The sequence below is a fragment of the Chrysemys picta genome, chromosome 1 (genome assembly GCF_011386835.1).
Source record: "Chrysemys picta bellii isolate R12L10 chromosome 1, ASM1138683v2, whole genome shotgun sequence".
Lineage (NCBI taxonomy): Eukaryota > Metazoa > Chordata > Testudines > Emydidae > Chrysemys > Chrysemys picta.
This window is the reverse complement of record NC_088791.1, coordinates 157,190,695-157,216,394: the sequence shown is the minus strand read 5'-3', so window position 1 is coordinate 157,216,394 and position 25,700 is coordinate 157,190,695. Positions and strand designations below refer to the sequence as shown.

General features: G+C 40.7%; 2 protein-coding genes across 10 annotated transcripts in view; one reads left to right on the top strand and one right to left on the bottom strand.

Annotated features, from left to right (window-relative positions):
- The window catches only part of CMSS1 (cms1 ribosomal small subunit homolog), a 363,702-nt gene that overhangs the window by 126,363 nt on the left and 211,639 nt on the right, over nucleotides 1-25,700 (top strand). The gene's annotated exons all lie outside the window — the stretch shown is intronic.
- Nucleotides 1-25,700, bottom strand: part of FILIP1L (filamin A interacting protein 1 like) — a 303,273-nt gene that overhangs the window by 120,767 nt on the left and 156,806 nt on the right. For 4 of the 7 annotated variants that reach the window (XM_005283529.5, XM_005283531.5, XM_024100355.3 and 1 more), the window contains exons 3-4: nucleotides 4,264-4,537; nucleotides 848-1,021 (exon numbers count right to left, since the gene is read on the bottom strand). In XM_005283529.5, the coding sequence (XP_005283586.2) occupies nucleotides 848-1,021; nucleotides 4,264-4,521 (432 nt within the window). In that variant the 5' untranslated portion in view covers nucleotides 4,522-4,537. Of the gene's footprint in view, nucleotides 1-847; nucleotides 1,022-4,263; nucleotides 4,538-10,358; nucleotides 10,502-25,700 lie in introns of those variants that run through there. The other 3 variants (XM_065587585.1, XM_005283533.5, XM_065587606.1) reach the window with 2 other exon arrangements.

Here is a 25,700-nt window from a genome sequence, read left to right as displayed (position 1 = left end):
ACTCCAGTTGAGGCCTAATCAGCGCGCAGTAGAGTGGAAGAATGACTTCTCGTGTCTTGCTCACAACACACCTGTTAATACATCCCAGAATGATGTTTGCTTTTTTTGCAACAGCGTTACACTGTTGACTTGTATTTAGCTTGTGGTCCACTATGACCCCCAGATACCTTTCCGCAGTACTCCTTCCTAGGCAGTCATTTCCCATTTTGTATGTGTGCAACTGATTGTTCCTTCTGAAGTGAAATACTTTGCATTTGTCCTTATTGAATTTCATCCTATTTACTGCAGAACATTTCTCCAATTTGTCCAGATCATTTTGAATTTTAATCCTGTCCTCCAAAGCACTTGCAACCCCTCTCAGTTTGGTATCATCCGCAAACTTTATACTCTGTATGCCATGTATCTAAATCATTGATGAAGATATTGAATAGAATTGGACCTAGAATTGATCCCTGCGAGACCCCACTCGTTATGCCCTTCCAGCCGGAGGAGTATGTGGAAAACAAACCTTGTGGGCTAAATGCATTGACTGCAATGGAGTTTCACCTGCTGAATTTTGCCCAGAGAGATTAAATTACTTCTCCAGGGTCATGTACCAAATTGCTGTGGGAGCCAGAATTAGAATGTCTTGGGTCTTTGCTCCATGCTAAATCAATTAGATCATGATGCCTTGTAATTTACACCAAAGTGTATTCTGTACTTTGGTCTACTACCTGGTAGTCCATATGGGATGTGCAGTCTGAGAGCAATATCCTTCTCCCACTGAAGTCAATGGGACTTCTGCTATTGACTTTGATGGCAATATGGGTAGTCCCTGTGTGTGTATATTGAATAATACTATGCATACCTCTCCCATAGGCTTTTCATATATATCCTCTTGCCATTGTGCAGCCTTGGTTTGAATAGCATCTCGCTGGAGCGCCTCTAATACCTTTTTGGGAGTAACAAAGCCATATTGTGCTTCAAGCAAAGCTAGGTCAATTTTTTCAGCCTTAAGAACTCCTATGACTTCATCTTGAGCCTGCAGAAACACACAGAATTCCAGTGAACTAGTTTTATGTATTGTCATGCTCAATGAGAAGCTTCTACATTAACATTTGGCAATAGTTTTTAAAGTTCTTTAAATTATATGTTAAGTACCTTTGAGATAATTAGTAAAGTGAACACTTTAAAATTATAAGAGAAATATTGGTCTTTGTATTTCCAAAATCCCATGCTTAATTTTTTTTTTAAAAAGAGCTTTTTAAGTACTCTCTGATACTCAATATTTTGTTAAAAGTAGATTATGTAACTCAGTTTTTGTATGAACACATACTTTTCATTGTACAAGAATTCAGAACCAAATGTCATTTCAGGTATTGGCATCTATTTTTAGATTTTCATGTAGTTTTTAATGTACCAAGAAGCTTAGCATTCTCTGTTCACACAGGGTACAAAGGCAGCTTTTGTTGTTTAAACTGACTCGGAGGTAGTCAGCTTCTATTGTTACATGTACATGTTTGTACATTGAAGCTAGTGAGGTACATGGTGCAGAGGATGTGACCTTTCACAACATGCATTCCAAAAGCATGCAATAATGGCAGCTCTTTAAAACAAGATTAATTGCCCTTAAAGCTGGCAGAAGTGGTGTGTGTGTGTGTGTGTGTGTGAGAGAGAGAGAGAGCGAGAGAGAGATTATGTATAGGGGAGTGTGTGTGTGTGTATGTGTGTGTGTGTGTGTGTGTGTGAAATACATAAGGCCAAGATTTTCAAAAGTAACTAATAATATTAGGGTCCTCAATCCTGGGTGCCCCCTCAAGGCACTTTAAAGGATGTTGAGTTACAGAAAGTGTAGAGCCCTGCTTTCTGAAACCCAGGCCTGTTTAAGATGTCTCAGGTGGCCCACCCAAAAATCTAGTCATTTTTGAAAATCTTGGCTGCATATATGTACATTATACACTCTGTATACATAATTCTATGTATTTTTCTTTATATATAGCATAATTGCCAACATTATCTTTAAGAGTAGAGTGTTAATTTGCTTACTTAGTAGTATGTTTGCATATGTTCTGGGGCAAAACAGCAGGCACGTGTACCTTTTATAAAGTTACTATGTAACAAAGCCTATTGTGGAAATACATTGCTTGTATTTCTGGGGGGCCTATAGTATTTGATAGGTACCAAGATATAGGTATATAAAACAAATAAAAGCGAATACCATGCAATTTTTTAAAATAAGTTTGTGGAACCAGAGAAAGAACTGACAGGAAGGGGATGCAATGCATGACAGTTCTTTCTCTGCTTCCACAAGTTCCTACTCCTTCATGGTGACAAATGTTAAGAAGTTAGAGGGGGAGGAATGCCTGTTAATATTAACTCTGAAAATGTCAAAAGGAAACGCAGATAGTCAAGTCACTTAAAATAATTCTATACTAGGGTTTCTAGAAAAAATTGGCAATGACCTTTTCAGGCTGTACACTCAATATTGCTAACTCTCACGACTTTATCATGAGTGTCATACGATTTGCTTTTATTAAAGCTCCAGCCTCTGGAGTCATGAGAGTCTCATGAAGTAACAGTTAAAAAAAAAAGAAGTTTCTAACTCTCCTGGAGGTGGAGAAAAGCTGAAAAAGTGACGCAAGTAATCTCTTGGAAAACAGAAGGCAAATAAAAGACACAAGCTTTATAATTTTTAAAAATCTAATTTTTAAGATCATCTCATGATTTGGGGGGATTGAATCATAATTTTGGAAGGGTTGGAGTTGGCAGTACTGTGTACTGGTAAATCAGAAATCCAAAAAATTGCACTCCTACTTTTTTTCTGCAAAAGTATTTTCTCTCTGACTTACAGGAACAACCTACAAATTATGCAGTGGCCCCAGTATGTTCATATTTTTAATTTAAACCATTTACATTTTAAATATACTGAGACGGTTGGACTCTTTTTTTTTTTTAACTAGACAGAGATGTATTTGCTTAGAACTGTGTTTTCAGAGAGTGTGTTTGGGAAATCTGGGTCTTGATCTAAATTTAGAGAGAAGGCAGGGAAATAGGTGATGACTCTGAAAAAGTTTAATACCACAGCGTTTTTCTTAACACACACATCACATCACTCCCTGCTTTCATATGAAATAGCCCACCCTGTGTTTTGGACCAAGTATTGGCGGAGGGGAGAAAGAGTTGCTAGGAATTTCCCTTTGGAAAGGGCCAAAATAACATATTCTGCAATTAACAGTAGATTTGGGAGGGTGCGCATGTGTATCTATGTTCAACTGGTCACTTATATGTGTGAATGACCAGTTGAATAAACATACACGCAGAATATATGTAATATTAATGTGTGTCTACATATACATATATTAATAATAAAAGTACTCACATAGGTAATGTCCAGATGTTAAACTGTGAAACCGTGTGATAAATCCATTTATCCTGCACCTTTGACCAGTTCACCTGACCTCTGCTCACAAACATTCCAAACTCATGAGCAGTTTCAAACAGCTGTCATTACTTTTATTAAATCACCTTGCTCACCTCCATTTTTCTGCGAATACAGACTTCCATTCTCACTCCCAAATTATATTTGCCCAGGGTGGGCAGCATTCAGCCCGGGCCTTTGAGAGCTTTTACATATAGAAAAAGTCACAGTTTTGAAATCCAATATCTCATGGCCATGGTGGGAGCCAGCACTCATTCCTAGACCTGTAAGGCCTGATATAACGGACCTTTTGAGCTATTGTAAACCTATTTTAAGAAATTTCTAGGGGGTTTTATTGCTCCCTCTGAATCCTGTACAGTTGGACTCCAAGTAACTAATGCAGCTGGCTTTACAGGCGGTCACAAGAAATGGCCCCAATAAAAGTTTTTTTCTAATTTCTAAAACATTCCTAAAATAGTTATGTAACAAATATATTCTATTCTGAATACATGATGGGATTGTGTGGTATTAAAGTTTTACCAGTTGTCCATAGGGATGAATTCCCACGTAGTTGCACACTTTGAGAGTAATGGGACCATTGAGCCACTAAAACGTTACCATGATGACACCTACATATTTCAAATATGTTATATACTGGGATGAGTAGGGGAAGTCTAGTGTTTGTTTTGGGTTGGGATTTCTTGTCTGTGGTGTATGGATGTACTCTTTTTATGTACTCTTACATTTGTACACCTGCACCAATTACAATAGGTGTACTATCTAAAATGGGGGAGGGGGAGCATATATTTAGAGTAGATTATGCAATGAGCCTACAATCTGGAACATAAAACAAAAGAAGACTGCACCTGTAATTCACCCTCAAGCACACTAAGAAGAAATAGCAGGTCATCTCGAGAGAGGTCCTCTCCTTTCTTGGAATATCTTTTTTGTTTTTTCTCAGATTCGGGGCTTCTTTGGATGGTGCTGGTTTCTTTCTCCTTTTGTCCCCTTTTCATGTTTACTCTCCCAACATCAAGAATATCTTCCTTATGGTGGCCTCTTATCTTTTGCTGGCACTGTTTTGATTTGGTTGGACTTTCTGTGCTGTTACTTCTGGAGCGCATGTGTATGTCCCTGGACCTGGAAGGAGGGGGGGAAAAGTGAAATATTTTAACCATCATTGAACATAGAGAATTACCGGTGGTGGCATTCACCTCAGAACAGAGGGTCCACAAAAGTCTGCGTATGCCACTTAAGTGGAACAGAAGTCCTATATTAATGGTGTAAATGGTTCATGAGCAGACTGACCAAATCTTCTGGTGTAAACGGGAATCTTCCTGACACAAGCAAAAAGCTTCCAGCTCCTGATTTTTTTAATGTTATATCCTGCAACAGCAATACTCCTTTTCCTGCTTGGTCCCAGCCATTCCAATCCCTTTCTCAGGTGCCTTACTGTGGGCCCTGTGGGGGAATTGGAGGGTTCAGTGCACTTCTTGCTCTCTGTGTTGGTGTGCATGCAGCTAGTCCCGCCCCCGGCAATAGCAAGCAGGCGCTCACACACGCTCACACGCGCTGGCCATTCGGGCTATCTCGCTTGCGCTCTGCAGCAGACACGTTGGGGGGGCGGGGAATGTTGACTGGTTGCAAAGTAGTGCTGGGTATCTCTGTGGCTATACTGCTCTTGCCAGAACTGTGACCACTGTGCACATTCAGCAGAGATGCGTCAAGGAGGCATGTGTCATGTGCCCCTGGCCCACCACTGAGATCTGAAATTAGTTTGAAATGTTGGTCAGTATTTCCCTAGGAGCTTGTGTGAACCTACTGCACTGGGATGAACTTTGCCCTGAGGATCTAAGTGGATCTTAACTAGGGCATTGTGCCTTGCTGAAATACTGTCTGCATCACAGGAAACCCAAATTCCAGTGTGAAATATAGACGATGGGAATTTCACTTGAGATAGAAACGTTGCAGGTAGGGCAATTTGGATTAAGAGTGTTTTCACTGAAAAGAAATTTATAATGTACCATTCTCTGCTGCTATTGGATATCTTTATGGATTAAAGCTCTCTCCCTTTTTGGTAGTAAGCTTTTAGAGTTGCCAATCCTCCAGGATTGTCCTGGAGTCTCCAGGAATTAAAGATTAATCTTTAATTAAAGATTCTGTCATGTGATGAAACCTCCAGGAATACATCCAGCCAAAATTGGCAATCCTATTTTGAGATAAGGCACAGATAACAGTGCCTAGCCTAATGGAGCCCCAATCCTGACTAGGCCTTCTGAGTGCTATTATATTTATATATCTATTACATCCTAAACATTGTTGTCAATAAATTAATACTCTTACAAACATTAAATAACTCAAGGAGCTCAATCTACTCAGCTTCTCAAAAAGAAGGTGATTGGATGACTGTAACACAGTCTATAAATGCCTGTAGGGGGATCAGAAACATGATAATAGAGGTCCCTTCAATCTAGCAGGCAAAGGTATAATTGGGTCCAGTGGCCAGAAATTGAAGCTAGATAAATTCAGACTTGAAAAAAGGTGAAAATATTTAATAGTGAAGGTAATTAGCCACTGGAATAATTTACCAAGGGTTGGGGTGGATTCTCCATCACTGGAAAATTTTAAATCAATATTGGACATTTTTCTAAAAGATCTGCTCTAGTTCAATCACACCTATTGGATTTGAAATAGTAATTAATTCAGGGAAGTCCTGTGTTATGCAGGAGGTCTGACTAGATGGTCACAGTGGTCCCTTCTGGCCAAAATCTGTGAATAAGAATACTCCAGCAGAGTTCCTCCTTTTGTCTGATCCTGAGTGGAAATCCTAATCCTAGATTTATATCTTTAAATAAAGTCGGCTCCTATGATCATAACATAACAAATATAGTAGCAGTTATGGTTTCACTGCAGGAGGAAGATTCAAAGAGTAGGAGAGGGGAGAGAGCTTTTATTTCAACATAAATATGGGTTGATTAGTTAAAAGTGACGAAGAACATTTTGGAAAGGTAAGTGGAGATATGTATCGCTGGATATTTTCTGTGGTCCCATTGTAAAGTCCCATTGTAATAGACACATAATAGTTTTAAAGTATTCTTAAAGTCATCACAGGAGGAAACTTACAGTATTCCTTCTGGTCTCCCAGAGCCAGAATATAGCGGTTTTGAGGCAAAGTGCTTGGGGATACCTATTTTATCAGGTTTTGCATTTGCTAGTATAAAGTTGGGGTAGGAGCTCATTGTAAGGCCAGCACCACCTACTGCATCAAGTCCCTCCTCAAAACTTATCTTTTCTGTAATATATTCAGAAGACTGCAACCTAATAATGGGTAGACAGGTGGCATGTTGTGATTACTGCTTCATTGGTTAAGAATTGTGCTTATCCTAATATTTCTGTTAACCTGTTTCTTATCCCACTACCCGACCCCACCCCACCCAACATGCTTGTTTGTATTATCGGCCTGTTATGTCTTGTCTTTTAGATTGTAACTGCTTTAGTACCGGGATTGTTGTTTACTATATGTGTGTACAATGCCTATCACAATAGGGCCCTGGCCTGGCCCTCTACAGTCTAGGCATTACCACAGTAAAAGTGGTCAATAAGAATCATATCAACAAATACAGGGGTGATGTAGTAAATCAATTATCTGATCACCTATACACCATTATTCTGCACGTGTAGAATGCCATGAAATGCATAAATGATGTACAAAGCCCTTCTTTATTTTTCTTCTAGTGGATTCTGCATGTTCTTTATGCAGGATCCTAAACTGCAGCTCCTGCTTGTTTTAAACTGATCATTCCAGGGCCCAAGAAGGCATTTCCTCCCCCAGGTGTAGAATTGTCCTGTAGGCCAGGTGCATTACAGAGAGTTTTCACCTTCTTCTGAAACATTAGGTTTTGGCTACAACCAGAAGCAGGATTCTGGACTTGATAGAGCAATAGAGAAGCCTGGGCCAATGTACTTTCATGGACCATTCCAAGAGGAAGCATTTCCATGATGAACTTATGGTTGAAGTTCTGGACAGGGCCAACAGGCAGGTCCAGCACCAAAGACAGGGGGACTTGTGGCTAGAGGAAAGGCATGGGGAGAGGCAAGAGGAAAGGCAGAGGCTGGCTGCACAGCTGAGGATAGGGATTCAGTATGGGAGCAGGCACTTCCTTCACAGTTCCTGGAACAGGAATGGTGGCAAAGGGAGAAGAACAGAGCTCAGCAGAAAGAGAGCTGTTTAAGCAGCTGGTATCACTAATGATCACAAGAGTACCAGCTCCTGCTGCATCACCCACACCATGGCCTGAGTCCCATGTGATGCTGTCCAGAAACAACTTGGAAATCTCTATGGCTATGCCCATGCAAGCAAGCCCCATGAGCAGCTGGGCAGGGCAACTTTGCCCCATGCAGTCCTCTGGATTGCTCCCTCCCCTGTGGATGCCTCCACCCCCTCCCTGGCACCAAGTGCATAACAATCGGGAAGAGAGAACAGGGAACTTGCCATAGTAAGGAGTTTCTGTCTTGCAAATGGTTTACTTGGTTGCATTTGTTCATGTACTTTTTTTTTTTTTTTTTTAAAGGTCTTTTGTTACTGTTGTTTTGATGTGGTAATGGCAGCTGGCCTGCCTGGCAGTGGGTGAATGTTGTACTTTCCCAATATATGTTTATAAATTAAGCTTTTTATTTATCAAGCAAGTTTATTGCTATCAATGCGTCACATCTTACAATGTATATTTCAAATAATAAAGTTAAACACATGATCAGGGACAATTAGGAATTAGTATACAAAGACTATTCCAGTTAGTTACATCAATCTGTACTGTGACTTGCCCTCCCTCCCACATTGTTTGTGAATATAAGGTTAAAAAAAAAACCTTATTGTGCTGGCTTGCTGTGTAGTCTGTAATGGATGTCCTGGGCTACTTTGGGTCCCTGTCCATATTACAGCTGTGTGAGATGCCAGATGAATAATCATACACACAAATTATTAGGTTGCACATTGAATGAGTGATTTCTTTCTACTTTCAGATTTGGTGATCATGCTGTCAGTTGATTTTATATTTTGGGAAACCTCCATATGTGACTGAAGAACCACCATTGAAAATCTTCTTGTTTCTGCAGACACTGTCCCTTTTTGTGCAGCAAACAAAGAACTACTGCAGGAGTGAAAAACATAGACTTCATCCACCCATCTTGAAATGCTTCCCTTTCTCTTCCAAAGTGTCAGATTCCTCCCCCGCCCCGGTTGCAAAATGGCCTAATGGTTGACCTTCTCAGTGCTCTTGACAGTTTAGACAGACCACTGACTGCAGCATACTAAACTGTGGCCACTGCAGAGAGATAATCCATTATAGTGCAGATTGGGCTGGTTTTCTGTAAGGTTAGTCAGCTTTTGAATGGTTCCAGTGTAACGTATAAACTGGAACAAAGTAATTTTTAACTTTCCACTTGTGTTTTTACCTTTTTTACATTGAGCAACATTTTCCACCCAGTTGTTTTTTTTTTTTTTTAATAGGACATGAAGTACCATGAAGTTTCTGGATATCTGCTGTCTCATGGCACCCTAAAGGGTCTGTCATCTCTTCAGAGCCAGGGTTCTGAACATTAGCTTAATGAGTGGAAAATCTTTCTCTCTGTATGCCTGTCTCTCAGCAGTACGCTATAATAATCACATCAAGAGGACCTACTTACACCAGAGATGTCTTGCAACATGGTTAAAACACTCTTCCCTCTTGTAGCGGAGATGGTAGTTCACCGTACTGAGGCAACGTTAACTTCCCCTATAATCCCCATTGGAGGACAGAGCTCTCCACTGTACCGCGTTTCATGGTCTATTCTTCCTTTGAGCTAACTCAGGCTCCCCATTACTCTGTATTAACAGCTAGGGTGGTACTAGAGCACAGAATGACAGCTGGTAGCAGCTGGGTAAGGAGAGGAGGAGGAGACCTGACTCAAAGCACACCATCTTGCATCTCTGTGTATTAATATTTATCTTTTGTAAAACAGTTGCTACAGCAATGGTACTTGTACACTCTAGCTACAACTTTACAAGGGGATCAGGTGCTTGCTACCTATTAAGCTTATCATCATTCCCATGTGGAACTCTTGCTGGCCAGCTAGATGATCTCTGCCCATTTACTTGCCTTCGGATGATGCGTTGTCTGCCTCCTTGGTAGTGTTTGCAGAGGCATCTTGGTGTACGTGGCAAGGTGATAATATCCCTGCTTACCAGATGCAGTGCAGCTCTGTAGACCCTGTCACAGTCACATTGTCAGACCTCAGTTGAGTGGGTATTAAATTGCAGCATTTCTCTCTCTCTCTCTCCAGTTGGAAAACCAGTTGAGAGAAGTAATTTCTTCAAATAGGTTTGAGACCTTAGGATCTGTTCTCATTGCGGGGGTCTTTAAAATTTCTTTTTTATCTCCTAACATGAATGTTCTTTTACATTTAAGAAAGAAATCTTAGTGATGGGCTAATCTATAGGATTAAAATATGCTCTCCTTAAGAGCCACAATAACAAATGATTGAATGTTTCTATAACATTAATTTGGTCTCCACCCTCTCAATCATATTGTGAGAAAGATGAAACTGCATTTGTGTCTTTGGCAGCAGTGAACAAGCAGGTGGCTCAGAAATCCCCACTGTTTTTGTGGGAAAGACAGAAATATCCTGCAGAGATGACTTCACCACAGATACCGGAGGGTTTTAAGAAACATCCATCTTTTTTTTTTTTTTTTCCCATCAGTATTTTCTCTCTTTAGCCAGTGATTGACTTATGAGATAACAAAATCGCTCACAGGAGCAAATCTTCTATTAATCCCATGGTAAGGATCCTGGATTGTTGAGAACTTGATATTCCTTCCAAGAGTCCATGACTAAGCAAGGAATTATGTGTTTCTTTTTTTTAAACCTCTCATTTAAAGGGATATAGTCAAAACAAGAGAGCTCTTTTCTTCAACAGCTAACTCACCTGGGAACTCTCAGGGATTCAGCTAGCGCTTCTGTTCCTCCACAGGGTCTGCAAGATGGAACTAGGTATCCAGGAGCTCCAAGGGCAGGACAGGTCCCCTGCTTGCTCCCCAGTGAGTCTCTTGGCATGGTATCACAGGAGAGTCAAACTGCTGTCACAGGGAGAGTAAACAAGCAGCCTGGGTTTCTCTCTGTAATAGGGTCTTGTTAAAACTTGGGACCCCTGGTCTTAGCTTCTCAAGGATCCTGCAGCAGCAGTTTTACACAATTCAGGGGAGTAGTTATTCAAACTGGGCAAGAATCTGGCTCCAAGAGATCACGTCAAATGTTTCCAAAGAAAGAAAGAGAGCACCTTGAAAGCCATTTCTGTGGTGGAGCCTGGTATGTTCTTTCAACTGACCAATGTTCAGTTTACCATCTCTTTGGCTGGGGGGTCCATTTGGGTCAAACGATGGCACCGGGTCTTTGAAATACATCAGAGAGAATTCTTCCATAGCAATGTGCTCAGGGTAAAAGTGGTGTGATATACCCTCCTTCCCTATAAACTAGGTTCCTTCATCGCTATGCCTTGCTGAGATCTGGCCCTGGAAGCCAATATAAGCCAGCAAAAGAGCACTTAAAGCATGTCTCCGAAAAAAACCTCTCCTAGGCTGATGGGTAGACTTGAGTCTTTGCATCATTCATGCCGTTCATGTACCAAAGAATCAGGCAGTGGGCTGTCAGTGCCACTGAAGTTCAGTCTAGCTTGTGCTTTTCCTCCCTTTTTTAAAGCTATGGAGAGCCTGGGAAAGGTCTGGAAGGATCACTTGAAGGTCAGACTGATTGATTGTGCTGAATTGGCATAGGAAGTCTTTTCTTTTTTTAATCAGAATTCTGCAGATATTGTACATACCCTGTAACTACTTTTCAATAAGATCTCTTGCTGTCAGTTTTAAATTTTTGAGCCTTAATCTTCAGATCAGGGATCTCCAAATCTTTCATAGTGTGGATTACATCTTAATAGAAAGATCGTCTTGTGGATTATGATTACACCAGCCACCTTTCCTTGTATTGACATAAATCTGTTCCCCTCCCAGTCATGTTCACATGGGCATACGTTCTTGACGTAGCTACAGCAGTTGCTTACATGGCAAAGTGATATTAGGAGATAATTGTGATGTATTTTTAGCTTCATATAATTAAAGTTAACAGCTGGAAACAGGAAGAAAGAGCCAATACTACGTGTCCAGTCAGCCCTCATAATATGAATAGCGAGTACTCTGTGGCTCGCCAGTGGCTTGCAGATCACAGCTTCAGAGCCACTGATTTAGAAGCAATTTTATGTTAATATTGTGGTTTGAGAACTCGAGAATGCATGTTACAGTTACCCAAAACACACATTAAAGTTTATTCACATTATCAGAACTGTTAAGTGCTATTAAGCATTCATGTTTAATTGTTTCTGATCTGTTGAAAGAGGTGTGTTTCCATTCAGAGACTACAAACCTCTTTATGCATTAGATCAAACTTCACTAACAAAAATGTCCACCCATTCCCAATCTATAGCACCCTTATAAGGCCCAATCTTTTTCGTCTTGAAGTCAATGGCCAAATTCAGAGATGAGTCTAAGATTGTGTAATTTACACCTTCTCCCCCACCTTACACAATTCCCAACTGCTGTATAGATATACTCTAAGACTTAGACCATCACCCAAAGACACACACGTTATGTTACACCTTCCTGTTAGTTGCTTTTCTTGCTAAACCAGTCTTTTTCACACACCTCTGTTACACCAGCTGTACCTCTAGATTAAGTAAAGGCGTTTCAGCTTTTGTATGTGGGTGGTAGTCTGAGGAATAAGAATGTACACCAGTATAATTTACATGCTGGAAGGAAGTAGACTTATTTAGATTCCCCTTTGAATTTGGCCCATTTGAGGATTTTGCCATTGATTTCGATACAAGCAAGATTAGAATCAGTGATTCTGAAGTTAAATCATTTGATACCTGTGTATTATAGCTTGGCTGTAAAGTAGTGATGAGTGACAAGGCTCTGCCATTATACGGCCCTGTTTTCAGGAGTTTATAACTTTTGGGGAGAGGGAGATAGGTTGCTCTTAGCTGAAATTTCTATTGCTTATTCTCCCAAAAGTGGGTTATGGGGAGGTTTGTTTAACTACATTCAGTTGCTTATGAGATCTCAATGTGTGAAGGGAATATTTTTTCACTATTTAAATGATTTGTATGCTTATTTTATATTCAAACACTTTTAAAATAGGTTCTTTCTAATACTTTGAATTTACCATGGAACTTAATCCTCAGTGAGAACAAGTGATTTTGATGTGATTTGAATAAATTTGGTTAGAAAATACAGTTCTAAGCATTTAAAACGATGGGCTGCGTTATCTTTTACTCCCTTTTTAACAAAGATGAGATGCTTACCTGGCATCTTCAGTATCACCCATTGAAATAAAATGCAACTTTCTTCTATTTCAGTTATTATGCCAGGTTGCATTCCAAGTATATGTATTTTTGCCTTTTTTATGAGCTTAAGACACAGTTCACATTATTTAATATAGCTTTTGTGGTTTAATATTTATTCTGCAGCTGCTGTAATTTAGCTTTCAGTATATAATTATTCTGTAATTATAGGACTATTCAAAGCAAAAGCTGGAAATACTGCTACATGAAAAGAAAATGTTCCTACTTTACAAATTATGTACCTAAATGCAGCCTTTATCTATGTACCCTAAAATTAACTGGACAACAGACAACTGTGTAGCAGAAAGACTCAGATCTTATATTTTTACAATACTTGAAGATAAATATGACCCATGTATGGTTGGGGTTTTTTGTTTTGTTTTGTTTTTTTAAAGGAGAAAAGAGAATGGTATAGCGAAGGTAGACTGGAAACTTGTGTTTTCTCTTTTTCAGACATTCAGCGGAATTGAAAGATGGCAAATTCAAAGCTGATTAAACAAATACTTTTCAAATGGCCCCCTTAATCTGCGATGCTCTCATTACCACAGAATATCACTGAGGCGGAGAGGTTAGCAGGATTCAAGAAGGAATTAGACATTAAGGGGCAGGTGGCAAATGCCCCCAGCTAAGTATAAAAGGTGACTTTGCCAGAGGGTTGGAAGTTGTGAAGGAATGGAAAATTATATTAGGGTCATAGGAGCAACGAGAGGGAAAACAATGAGCAGACTCCCCCAACATCTTAGGTATCTATATAAGAGGAATGATATAATTGGCATCACAGAGACTTGATGGGATAAATTTCATGATTGGCATACTGGAATAGAGGGTTATCGTTTGTTCAGGGAAAAATGGGAGGAGATGTATTGCACATCAAGAATGTATACACTTGTCCTGAGGTCCAGAAGGAGGTGAGGATTGAAGATGAAAGGCGGAAAAACAGGGGTGATGTTATGGTAGAGGTCTACTGCAGACCACCAAATCAGGAAGAGGAGGTGGATGAGGCATTTCTAGAACAAATATCAGAAATATTCAAAACACAAGACCAGGACCTGGTAGTGATGGGGGACTATTCCTACCCAGACATCTTTTAGAAAAGTAATGGCAAAACACAAATGTTCACTAAGTTCTCGGAATGTGTTGAGGATAACTTCTTGCTTCAGAACATGGAGGAAGTAACTGGCACCAGTTTTCTCTAAGAAATTTAATTGTGAATAGATGCTTAACATAATTTATATTGACAACAAGAGGGAAGAACGCAAGCCAGAATAGGAAAGGACTGGTTAAAGAATATCTAGATAAGTTAGATGTATTCAAGTTGGCAGGGACTGACAAAAATTTACCCTAGGGAAAAGGAACTAACTGAGGCAATTTCAGAACTATTAGCAGTTATCTTTGAGAACTCATGGAGGCTGGGTGAGATCCCAGAGGGCTGGAAAAGAGAAGACATAATACCTATCTTTAAAAGGGGGGAGTGAAGGGGATCCAGGAAATTACAGCTTAACTTTGATACCTGGAAAGATACTGGAACAAATTATAAAACAATCAGTTTGTAAGCACCAGAGGATATTAGGTTGATAAATAACAACTAACATGGATTTGTCAAGAACAAATCATGCCAACCCAACCTAATTTCCTTCTTAGTGGTGTAGTGGATGCGGGGAAGCAGTAGACATAAGCTTGTTTTCATAAGGCTTTGGACACAGTCCCACATGACATTCACATAAGTAAACTAGGGAAATGTGGTCTAGATGAAGTTATTATAAAGTGGGTGCATATAACTGGTTGAAAAACCATACCCTGAGTATCAGAGGAGTGGCCGTCTTAGTCTGGATCTGTAAAAAGCAACAAAGAGTCCAGTGGCACCTTATAGACTAACAGACGTATTGGAGCATAAGCTTCCATGGGTGAATACCCACTTCGTCAGACGCATGGCCTGAGTAATTATCAATGGTTTTCTGTCAAAGTGGGAGGATGTATCTAGTAGTGTCCCACAGGGGTCAGTCCAGGGTTTGGTACTATTCAATATTTTCATTAATGACTTTGATAAAGGAGTGAAGAGTATGCTTATAAAATTTGTGGATGACACCAACATGGGAGAAGTCACAAGAACTTCAGAGGACTGGTTTAGAATTTAAAATGACCTTGACAAATTGGAGAATTGGTCTGAAGTCAACTAGATGAAATTCAATAAAGACAAGTACAAAGTCCTTCACTTAGGAAGGAAAAATCAAATGCACAACTATAAAATGAGGAATAACAGAGTAGGGGGTAGTACTGCTCAGGAGGTTATAGTGGATCTCAAATTGAATATGAGCCAAAAATATGTAGGAATTGCGAAAAAAAGCTAATATCATTCTGGGGTGTATTAACAGTAGTGTCATAAGCAAGACACGAGACGTAATTGTTCCACTCAACTTGATGCTAGTGAGGCTCATCTAGAATATTGTGTCCAGTTTTGGGTGCTAATCTTTAAGAAAGGTGTGGACAAATTGGAGAGCGTCTAGGGGAGAACAACAAAAAATGATAAAAGGCTTAGAAACATGAGTAGGGCCCTACCAAATTCGCAATCCATTTTGGTCAATTTCATGGACATAGGATTTTTTAAATTGTAAATTTCATGATTTCCGCTATTTAAATCTGAAATTTCATGGTGTTGTAATTGTAGGGATCCTGACCCAAAAAGGAGTTGCAATATTATTGGGGGGGGGGGTTGTGCTACTGCTATCCTTACTTCTGCGCTGCTGATGATGGCGGTGCTGCCTTCAGAGCTGGGCAGCTGAAGAATGGTGGCTGCTGGCTGGGAGCCCAGCGCTGAAGGGAGAGCCGCCGCCAGCAGCAGCACAGAAGTAAGGATGGCATGGTATGGTATTGCCACCCTTACTTCTGTGCCGCTGCTGGCGGGTTGGTGCCTTCAGAGCTGGGTGCCTGGCAAGCAGCTGTCACTCTCTAGCCACCCAGTTCTGAAGGCAGCGCAGAAGTAAGGGTGGCAATACCACAACCCTCCTAAAATAGCCTTGTGACCCCCCTGCAACTCCCCTTTGGGTCAGGACTCCCAATTTGAGAAACACGGGTCTCCCCTGTGAAATCAGAATAGTATAATGTAAAAGCACACAAAAATCAGATTTCACGGTCTGTGACGTGTTTTCATGGCCGTGAATTTGGTAGAGCCCTACCTATGAGGAAAGGCATATTTGGCATATTTAGTCTTGAGAAAGGAAGAGTGATGGGGGATCTGATACGTCTTCAAATACATTCAGGGCTGTTATAAAGAGGACAGTGATCAATTGTTCTCCATGTCCACTGAATGTAGAAGTAGTAGTAATGGTCTTAATCTTCTGCAATAGAGATTTAGCTTAGATATTAGGAAAAACGTTCTAACTACAAGGCAATTTAAATGCTGGCATAGACTTCCAAGGGCAGTTATGGAATGTCCACCTTTGGAAGTTTTTAAGGACAGGATAGAGAAACACCTGTCAGGGATGGTCTAGGTTTATGGTCAGAACAGGTAGATGGATTTGATGACCTCTCAAGGTTCCTTCTTCCAACACTATATTTCTATGATTTGTATGGATAACAAGAATGTCCAGGGTAGTATATTAAATATTTAAAAAATGTTTTGGAAGGATGTACGCTTTCGTGCTTCAGAGCATAAACCAGACTCTTACTTATCAGGGTTAGGCTTAAGCAGAATCTTTCCCGATGGGCAGGTCATTCCATAACTGCCTAGTGCAGGGTTTCTTATACTTTCTTCTGAAACAGCTGGTATAGGCTACTGTCTTTGACAGGCTATTAGTGTTACTGCTACATTGTAATTATTTATACAAAATTGTATCCACTGGATAGTTTCTTGCAGTGCTACTTAACTGGGCAAAATGTATTCATGTTTAAAACATCTTTTCAAAGCTGCCATATACAAAACACTATAATAGAGTATAGAGAACAATTCTGTAGAGAGAGGTGGACAAAAATGAGCTGATACGCTCTAATGTGACTTTTCCATGTCTGATTTCTGTGATTAAATCTATCTCCCCACTCTCCTTTTTACCTGCCAGTGTGCTACTCGCAATATGCGGATTATCCCCTTGTGGTGGTAGGTGGAGTTGCTCTATTAAAGCAGAGTTTGTGATAAATTATGTGGTGATGTCTTTGTGCTCTCCAGTAATGTGGCCTAAAGTATTCTGAGAACTTCTTGCTAATCTGATCTCTCCCATGATAATCCAATTTAAGAAACCGATGGTTTTATAATGTCAGATTTATAGTTTTAGGTGAAATAAGAGGAAGCAACCACCATGTTTTTGGATTTTACTGTTTTGATTTTTTTAAAATATTTTTTTTCTTAAAGAAAAAAGTCGTTGTGGCCTCTAAGTGCACATTAGCTTCCTAACCACTTGTGTCCATCTCTAGTCCCAGCTTCAAAAGACAGCAATGGGAACTCTACGCATGTAGAAGAAATGTAGAATAGGCAACTGAGATTGCTGTGTGGATTGAAGAATAAAACTGTACCCTTAATACAGCCCAGTAAGCGCTTCCTAATTTGCTGCTCTTTTTCTTCAGGGATAGTTTAACAAGCATAACTGCTGAGATCTTTCTCTGTGTGGGAGTGTTCTCTTCAGCATTGCTCTCCTGCACACATGAAAATAAACCACAGGCTTCTGAATATCCTGAGAATAGTTTCTTCAAAGGAAGATCAAAAGTGTTTACTAGTGTCTGATGAGGCCGCATGCCTGTCTCGCTCATGAACTCATGTCTATGGTGAATGTGTTAAAGGACAATCAGGATCATTATTCTACTTGTTTGATCATTAGCTACTTAGTTTGAGCGTAAATGACTCTTGTTTGGAGGGGGGAAGAGAAAAAAAGCCGCACAGATGTTCCATAATTTTATCAAGACATGAATAATACAACTATGCACAAGCCCAAACCTCTGTTGTGCTTCCCTTGCATTGTGTGGGATGATCTACTTGAACTTCAAACAAAAATACTTGGAGTTTTTCATGTTCAAAAGTGCTGTAGAGACATTAACTAATTAACATTTTAAAAATTCAGTTGTATAAATTTTTATGGATTTTACAAATGATGTAAAATATCCAGTTTTGGTTTGCAAGAGTTCATCAAAACTTTGATTTTAGCTTGTATGGGTGTCTGGATTCACCTGTCTTTTCCACGTAAACCATACAAAACTAAGGATCACCCAAGTTTGCTCTAAAAGTTTTATCAACTTCGTTCAAATCCAGCATTCTCAAACTTTTGAAAGCTTGTGCTCTACTTTCAGAAAATGGATCAATTTGTGTTCTTCCGCCCGTCCATTCTGCAACTTTGCCCTGCTTTTAAAGGCCTACCCATCTTAATTTATGCATCTTTTGTGCCCTTTGATCTCTCCTTTGTACTTCCTAGGAGAATGCACCCCACTTTTAAGACTGCTTAGAGCAGCATTTCTCATTCCAGACATTTTATACCATACTCATCACCATGGTATCTAAGCATCTGGATTTCAACAAAACTAGTTTGAGATTCAAGTTTGTAATTAATCCTAGGGTGTTGGATAGGCTGACCAGATGTCCTGATTTTATAGGGACAGTCCCGATTTTTGGGTCTTTTTCTTATATAGGCTCCTATTACCCCTTACCCCCGACCTGATTTTTCACATTTGCTGTCTGGTCATCCTAGTGTTAGATTTCATAACCGATTTCACACAGCCCTCATAAATGACCTTATTCTGCAGCCACCCAGAAATCTGAAAGTAAGCCTCAAAGTTCATTCAATCAGAAATTAAACCATGTAAGTTTTCTTTTGTACTGTCACTTTAGAGCATTCGTCTAATTCATAATATGGATTTTCCTTTTTCATTATAAAGCTCCAGTTCAGATGTAGTTTGTTCAGTGAACCACTACATTGTGCTGCAGTAATTAGAGGAATATTGTATTATCACAATTATTCCCTTTTGTATATACTGTAATACAGAAGGTGTGATCTCACATGTTCTTGTTCTCTGGTTTGTTTATTAAACAGTAATAATAACGAGTTTATAATTGTAAGTTAACACCTAGTCATGGTTATGCCAGACACAAATAACCTGCCCAAATTGGACAACAAAGGTCTTTTGTATTGTATAAGAAATATGCTGAAAAGCTGCTTTCCTGGATCTGTAAACTAACATAAAATAGAAACGTTAAAAGTATTGCAGGGTTTTTCCCACCCTTACTCCTGCCCTCATGGCGGGTCATCCAGTATTTTCCATTTTTTTTCCAGATTTAGGGCCCAATTCTTAAAGGTGCTGAGCACCAACAACACCTTTTGAACTGAGACTAATGGGACTTGAATCTGTCAAGATCAGGTCTTCAATCCACTTGATAACCTCCCTCCCAGAGAGTGCTAGATCAGTGACTCTCAAACTTTTTTACTGGTGACCCCTTTCATATAGCAAGCTTCTGAATGCGACTCCCCCTTAAATATATAAAAAAAGTGTTTTTAATTTGTAACACCATTATAAATGCTGGAGGTAAAGCGGGATTTGGGGTGGAGGTTGACAGCTCACAACCCCCCATGTAATAATCTCGTGACCCCCTGAGGGGTCACAACCCCCAGTTTGAGAACCCCTGTGCTAGATCCTGCTTCCTGTGGCACTGCCCAGGTTAGTCAGAGGGCAGGAATGTTGAAGAGTGATAAGAGCTTATTCCCTATCCTCTGAGGAAAGAATGCTGCTCCATCATGCACCCAGCTCTTGCCAGTTTGTGACACAAATGCTGATCCTCTGCCAAAGATCCACTAGGCAGGGCTGGCTGTGGCTTTTTTGCCGCCCCAAGCAGAAAACAAAACAAAACAAAACAAAAAAAAACCCGGGCAGCCAGAATGGCAAAGCAAAAAAACAAACAAACCGGAGCGGCAATGCAGGGGGGGGAAAAAAAAAACCTGCGGGGCGGCCGGAGCCAGGGTGCAGGGGGACTCCCTGTGCTGCAGACGTGCCCCGGCTAGGGGAGGGAGTGGGGGAGAGAGAGAAGGTGCCCCGGTCGGCGGGGAGGGAAGGACGCGGGCTACCCTGCCGGCCTTGCTACAGACCTGTCACCGGCTGGGGCAGACGGAGCACGCAGCCTGCTCCCAGCAGGGCGCTCCCCTCCTCCGCACCGCCGCCCCCTACAGGGTGGACGGATCAGCGAACAAAACAAACAAACAAAAAAGCGGCCATGCGGCCCTAGGATTGGGCGGAATGGCGCCCCGTAGAATCTGCCACCCCAAGCACGAGCTTGCTTGGCTGGTGCCTGGAGCTGGCCCTGCCACTAGGACCAGGACAAGGACCATCCTTTCACTTGCCACCATTCACAGTGATAATACACTGCACTGTATCTATTTTTACTAGGAGGCCCCAGATATGCAAGGTACAAACATCATCTATGAAGTTGTGAGCATTCTCATTTCTCAAATTCAATTAGAGTTGAGGGTGCTTTCTACTTCTGCATGATTGGGACTTCAGATTGTAATCTCTTTGAGGGCATGGACTCTTTTTTTTTTTTTTTAACCTCATTGTACAAACCATCTGTTGATTTCATTGACAGCAGGACCATGCTCTTTTTTGCTACTTTCTACCTATTGTAAAGTGCACAAGGCCCTCGGCAAATAAATAATAATGTGAAGAATATAGAAGCCTCCATGTAGCTTATCACTTCAGCTCTATTGTTGCTTGCTACTTTTTTGCAAGAGGTATTTTCATTGAGATTAATTTTCTTATTGCCTGAAATGAGCCTAAGTAAAATCATGCCTCTGGCTCTGAGTGATTGTTTATATATTTTATACGGTTAATATTATTAATTGGTGGCTGTGGCTGTACATATTTGGCAGGCAAATAAAGGGGAGCATGAAAAGTGCAAATTTTGAAAGGTAACTATATAAGGTGAAAATTCTTTTTTGTCTGTGTTCAGATTACAGGTTTTATAAGCCATGATATTCATTATTATTTATTGTAGTAGTTTACAGTTTTAGACCCTTCAGCTCTCTTGGGAATATACCCAACTCCAATGATGTAACTTTGGAAAATGCAATAAAAATCCATTGGAAACCACAGCTTTCTAATAGGAAGTTTCTTGAAAGCAGTAAAACTAAATTGCCTCCACACTGAAAAAGGAAGTGGAATGGATGGCTGTACGCTGGGTAAAATTGACTCTTGTATATCCCCAATTTTCTTGGTAGAAATTTTGTGTATCTAGGTTATCATGTCTAGTTGGAGGGGCAAAGAGTGGAACTTGTAAATTTCTTCTGTTATTAGATAGCAGGCTTCACAATTCCACTACATAGGCTTCATACTTAAGGAAGTATGTTCCTGATTTGCAGCCACAGCTGTGATTTCGTCCTGTTTTTGATTATGTTGTAATTCAGTCTTCTGAGGGTAACATGTATTTCAGAGGCGGCTTTGAACACATTGTCATTTGTTCCTTTCTTTGTTTTTCTGCTTGTTCAGATAAATATGGTTGTGGACAATTCCTATCCTGATGGCTGCTGGGAGTCAAGGATAGGGGGAAAACACAGAAAGACACATGGCTATATAGTGATACTGAGCTACAGGAGTGGCATGGTGTGGGGAGATCTCTGGTTACTCAGTTAGACCAGGAAATACATGGCACAAGAAGATTCTATGGGAGTTTATGGACTGATCTTCAACAAGAAGTCAAAGATGGTTTTGCCACTGACTTCAGTGGGAACAAGATTGGGGCCTTTATTGGTTGTGGTGAGTGGCATTTTGATGGTGGTGGGACAGACTTGGGCTTTATGCAGTTGTTTGGCTGGAGGTGAGATGATGGAGACAGAAACATCACATGTGGTTAATACTTGCATTCATGCACAAATCTTCCATCCTCCAAAAAGTTAAACAGACACTGGATCCCACCCTAAAAGCTACTGGGAACTGTTGCGCACCCTCAACACATATATTACTTTAGTAGGAGTTGAGGTTGCTTAGCGCTTCACAGGGGCACTCTAGCATTTTGTAGGATTGGACCCTTTATCCTCAATGCATAGTCCTTGGTGTTGCCCTTTATATATTCAGAAGTGGCTCAGCTCAGGTGCTAATATGCTCACTTCCTTATGAATCTCGTCCATCACATCCCCCGTGTTTGATGGCGTAGTGCACTTTTCCCATTCAGTCTAGATACATAGGCTCAACCCTCCAGTGTGAGACAATATTCGTATCAGAAGAAAAAATTCACTTCCAACATCTAGGAGGTTAATATGTGAACATTTGCTTAATTTTTTTTAAAGGTGCTTTTGTTGATGTTTTATTCCTGAATGGTTAGAAATGAGTAATTCTAACAGGCAAAAGGTGCGTATTTAGTATTAAGACACACTAGCAGATTAAAAGTATATATTCTTTCTGTAAGAGAATAAATTTTCTTAACACTCTGTTCTGATCAATTCAGTTTTTGTTGCGTGAATAAGTATTTAAAACATGTTAATAGTGGAGTGGTTTTACCTTGATTAAGAGGATATCCAGACCTGAACAACCTCTGGTTTCAGTACATACCATTTAGAATGGAAGGCATGGTCACAGGTAATAAATTGGAATATTTCTCTGACAAGAGAACATTACTTTTTTTCTGCACTCTGATTATGTGTAGTTAGAAAAAACAGAATTACTCTTATTAAAAAAAAAAAAGGTTCCTTCCTCCACTCTTGCTACTTAGCAAAGCACTGTAGAAATCAGGGTACACCTGGTAGAATCCTTTGACCTTTACTCAGACAAGTAATTCTATTGAAGTCTGTGGGACTATTCACATAAACAAGGATTACTTATGCGAGTAGGGCTTGTCTATCTGGTGACACCCAGGGCTTGTCTACACTTGAAATGTAGCACTTCAGTGTAGATACTTCCTACACAGACAGGAGGGGTTCTCCTTTCCATGTAGGTAATCCACCTCCCCGCGAGGTGATAACTAGGTTGGCGGAAGAATTCTTCTATCAACTTAGTGCTGTCTACATGGGGACTTAGGTTGACTTAACTACATTTTTCAGGAGTGTGGATTTTCACACACCCCGGGCGACATAGATAGTTCTATCAAATTTTCTAGTGTAGACCAGCCTCAGGAAAGTGAATTTAAAGTAATTTAGTTAAACTGCATTAAACTTCTGTGTCGACACTCGCACTCAGAATAAAAGTAGCATGTAGCCAAACCTTAAGGATTGCAGGATTGGGCCTTTATTTCTGCAACTCTTGTTGCCAGTATAAATCCGATGAAACATTTATTTATTTGGCTTTAAAGAGGCTATCTGGTCAGGTTCAAAATGTTGTTTCATAAAGCTTAATATTAAACATATATGTCTTCATTCATTGTTTTAAGTTCCAGAGCAGACATTTTTTTTCTTTTAGATTTAGTAATTTCCTTGCAGCATTTCCAGTTGAAATACCAAGAGCGTCAGAGCTGGTGCATAGATCAAGAACAGTTTTCATAGTAAAATCTAAGGAAAATGCAAAAAGTAAACGTAGAGTACTGATGGTTACAAGTAAACAAGAATTTTTTGTTCAAAATCCTTTCAATTTTAGTAATCTTGGATGGTGTTAGTAATGGAGGTAACAGCATTTTGTTTATCTAACTTACCTTACTGTACTGTCCTTTTAAATCGTAAATTGATCTAATAAATAGTGGGTTATTTGATAATTCCAAAGACTGTTTTAAATTTAGGGACCAATCCTGCAAACCCTATTAGGTATTAGTGCTCTCTCTTGGGAATGGTCCTATTGATGACAACAGGACAACTGACAGTAGTGAGCACTACACGTAATAATAAGTTGTGTTGAAGTCATTAGGACTACTTACAGTAGTAAGTAGAACACCCAGTGCATTTTTGTAGGATTAGACCCTTTGTTTGCATAATTTTATTTGCATGCAAATAAAATGTTCTTTTAATGTAGGCCTCAGTTTATAAAGGTACTTCAGCACTTGCCTAAAATTACAGTACACTAACAAACTAACTATTCATATGCTTAAGTTAGGCACATGATTAAATCGTTTGAATCAGGGTCACAATGAGGCCTCTTATGGAGTGCTCTCTATACAGCAAAGAGTGTAGCAGGAAAGTTCATTGTTTGAATAGACTTTTTAAAAAAAAGTTAATCATTATCTCCCACCAGGGGAGCCATGTAAAGCTTCTGGTCTGTTTTGGCTAGGACGGAATGTTGTTCTTTTCTCTTCCTGCAGTCTGGGTGTATGTTCTTATTTAAGTGGCATGATATATAACCGTTGGCTCACCTGCATTTGAAAGGTGACGTGGAAACCTTCCCATGGTTCTATATATACCACTTTGGGTGCTGTAGATCATCCTTGTTTTCACTTCAAAAAGTTGAAAAGGATGGTTGTGTTATCATTTAAAAATGTAAGCATTTGTGCCTGGTTTTAAAGTGCAAATTGTGGGTAAAAAGGACATAAAAACAGATTGCTTCCCATTAGGGCGTGATTGATAAATGTTTAATATAGACAAATCCTTATCTCGATGGCATTGTCCCCACTTTTATTAAACCAGCAATGTCCCATTCAATACCAGGTCTGTGTTCTCCCTGATAATTGGGACTTGCTGGGATGTAAAGTCTAAGGTTTTGTACTGGATATAATTCAATTTAGCAAGTTTAACTTGACCCTAAATTATTATTGTTCAGGGCCTCATAAAAATAGTTTGAAGGGTTAGGCAAGACTACAGTAATAAATGTAGTGTGCAGACTTTGAAAAATATTAAGAACAGAATCCTTGTGAAGTTATACAGACCACCTGTGCAATACGTAACTGCTGAGAGTTAGACCCCCTTATGGACTTGTACAGTACTTGTAAGAAATAGCTTTGTTGAATTTGCAGTTGCCTGGTTAAGCATTGAGTCTGGGTCCTCTGCTCCCTCGGCTTGCAGATGTGACAATGGAATTATAGGCATTTTCTAGATGCATGAGTGCCAGCTGTACCCAGGACTGCTGTTGTGAGAGGGGAGGCACTTAGGAACTTTGTCCCTATCCTGGCCCCTGCTCCTGGCTGTCTTAGAGCTTTGATTAGCAGCTGCAGACTGAGTCAGATCATCAGTTCCTCCCCCCTGCTGATAAACTCTCCAGTGGGAGTAGAATTCAGTTTGCCTCCCAGCTGCACAGCAGAGGGGCAGAGGGATAGGAGAATCTGCAGGTGGAAATGGGGAGGAAACAAGCTCTACCAAAACATATCTCTACGCATGCACTTTACCTCCAGGGAAAAGACGAAGGAGAAAATGAACCGCACGGGATGTTTTAGTTGCTTAATGCACTTCTGGAAGGTGTGCAGATACTTCTGTGATGAGTGTAGTATAAGAAGTTGTATAGAACAGAGAGCATAATAGAGAGACTGTGTGTGGAGCTGCCACTTGGGCCCAGGTGACAGTCACTCCCTTGGGCTTTGTCTGGGAGATGAGGACTGAAGGGTGCATCCCTCTGTCACGCATTAGAGGCCCGAAAGTGAGAAAGCCTAGGGTGAGGAGAGGGCAGGGAAAGGAGAAGGGAGACCACTTGGGGGCCTGCTCCCATAGCTCATCCTGGTGCCTATAAATCCCAGCTGAACCTTTGACTAAGGCAGGGGTTGGCAACCTACGGCACATGTGCCGATTTTTACTGGCACGCTTCTGCCAGCCGGGGTCCCGGCTGCCGGCCCCTCTCAGCCCGCTGCTGGCCTGAATGGATGGAACCCCCGGCCAGCAGCGGGCTGAGCATGGCCGGCAGCCAGGACCCCGGCTGGCAGGGGCCGGCGGACGGAACCCCAGACCGGCAGTGGGCTGAGCGTCTCAGCGCGCTACCGGTCTGGGGTTCCGTCTGCCGCCTGCCCAGACGGCCCGGGATCCCGGCTGCCGGCCCCTCTCATCCTTCTGCCGGCCTGGGTGAATGGAATCCTAGGCCAGC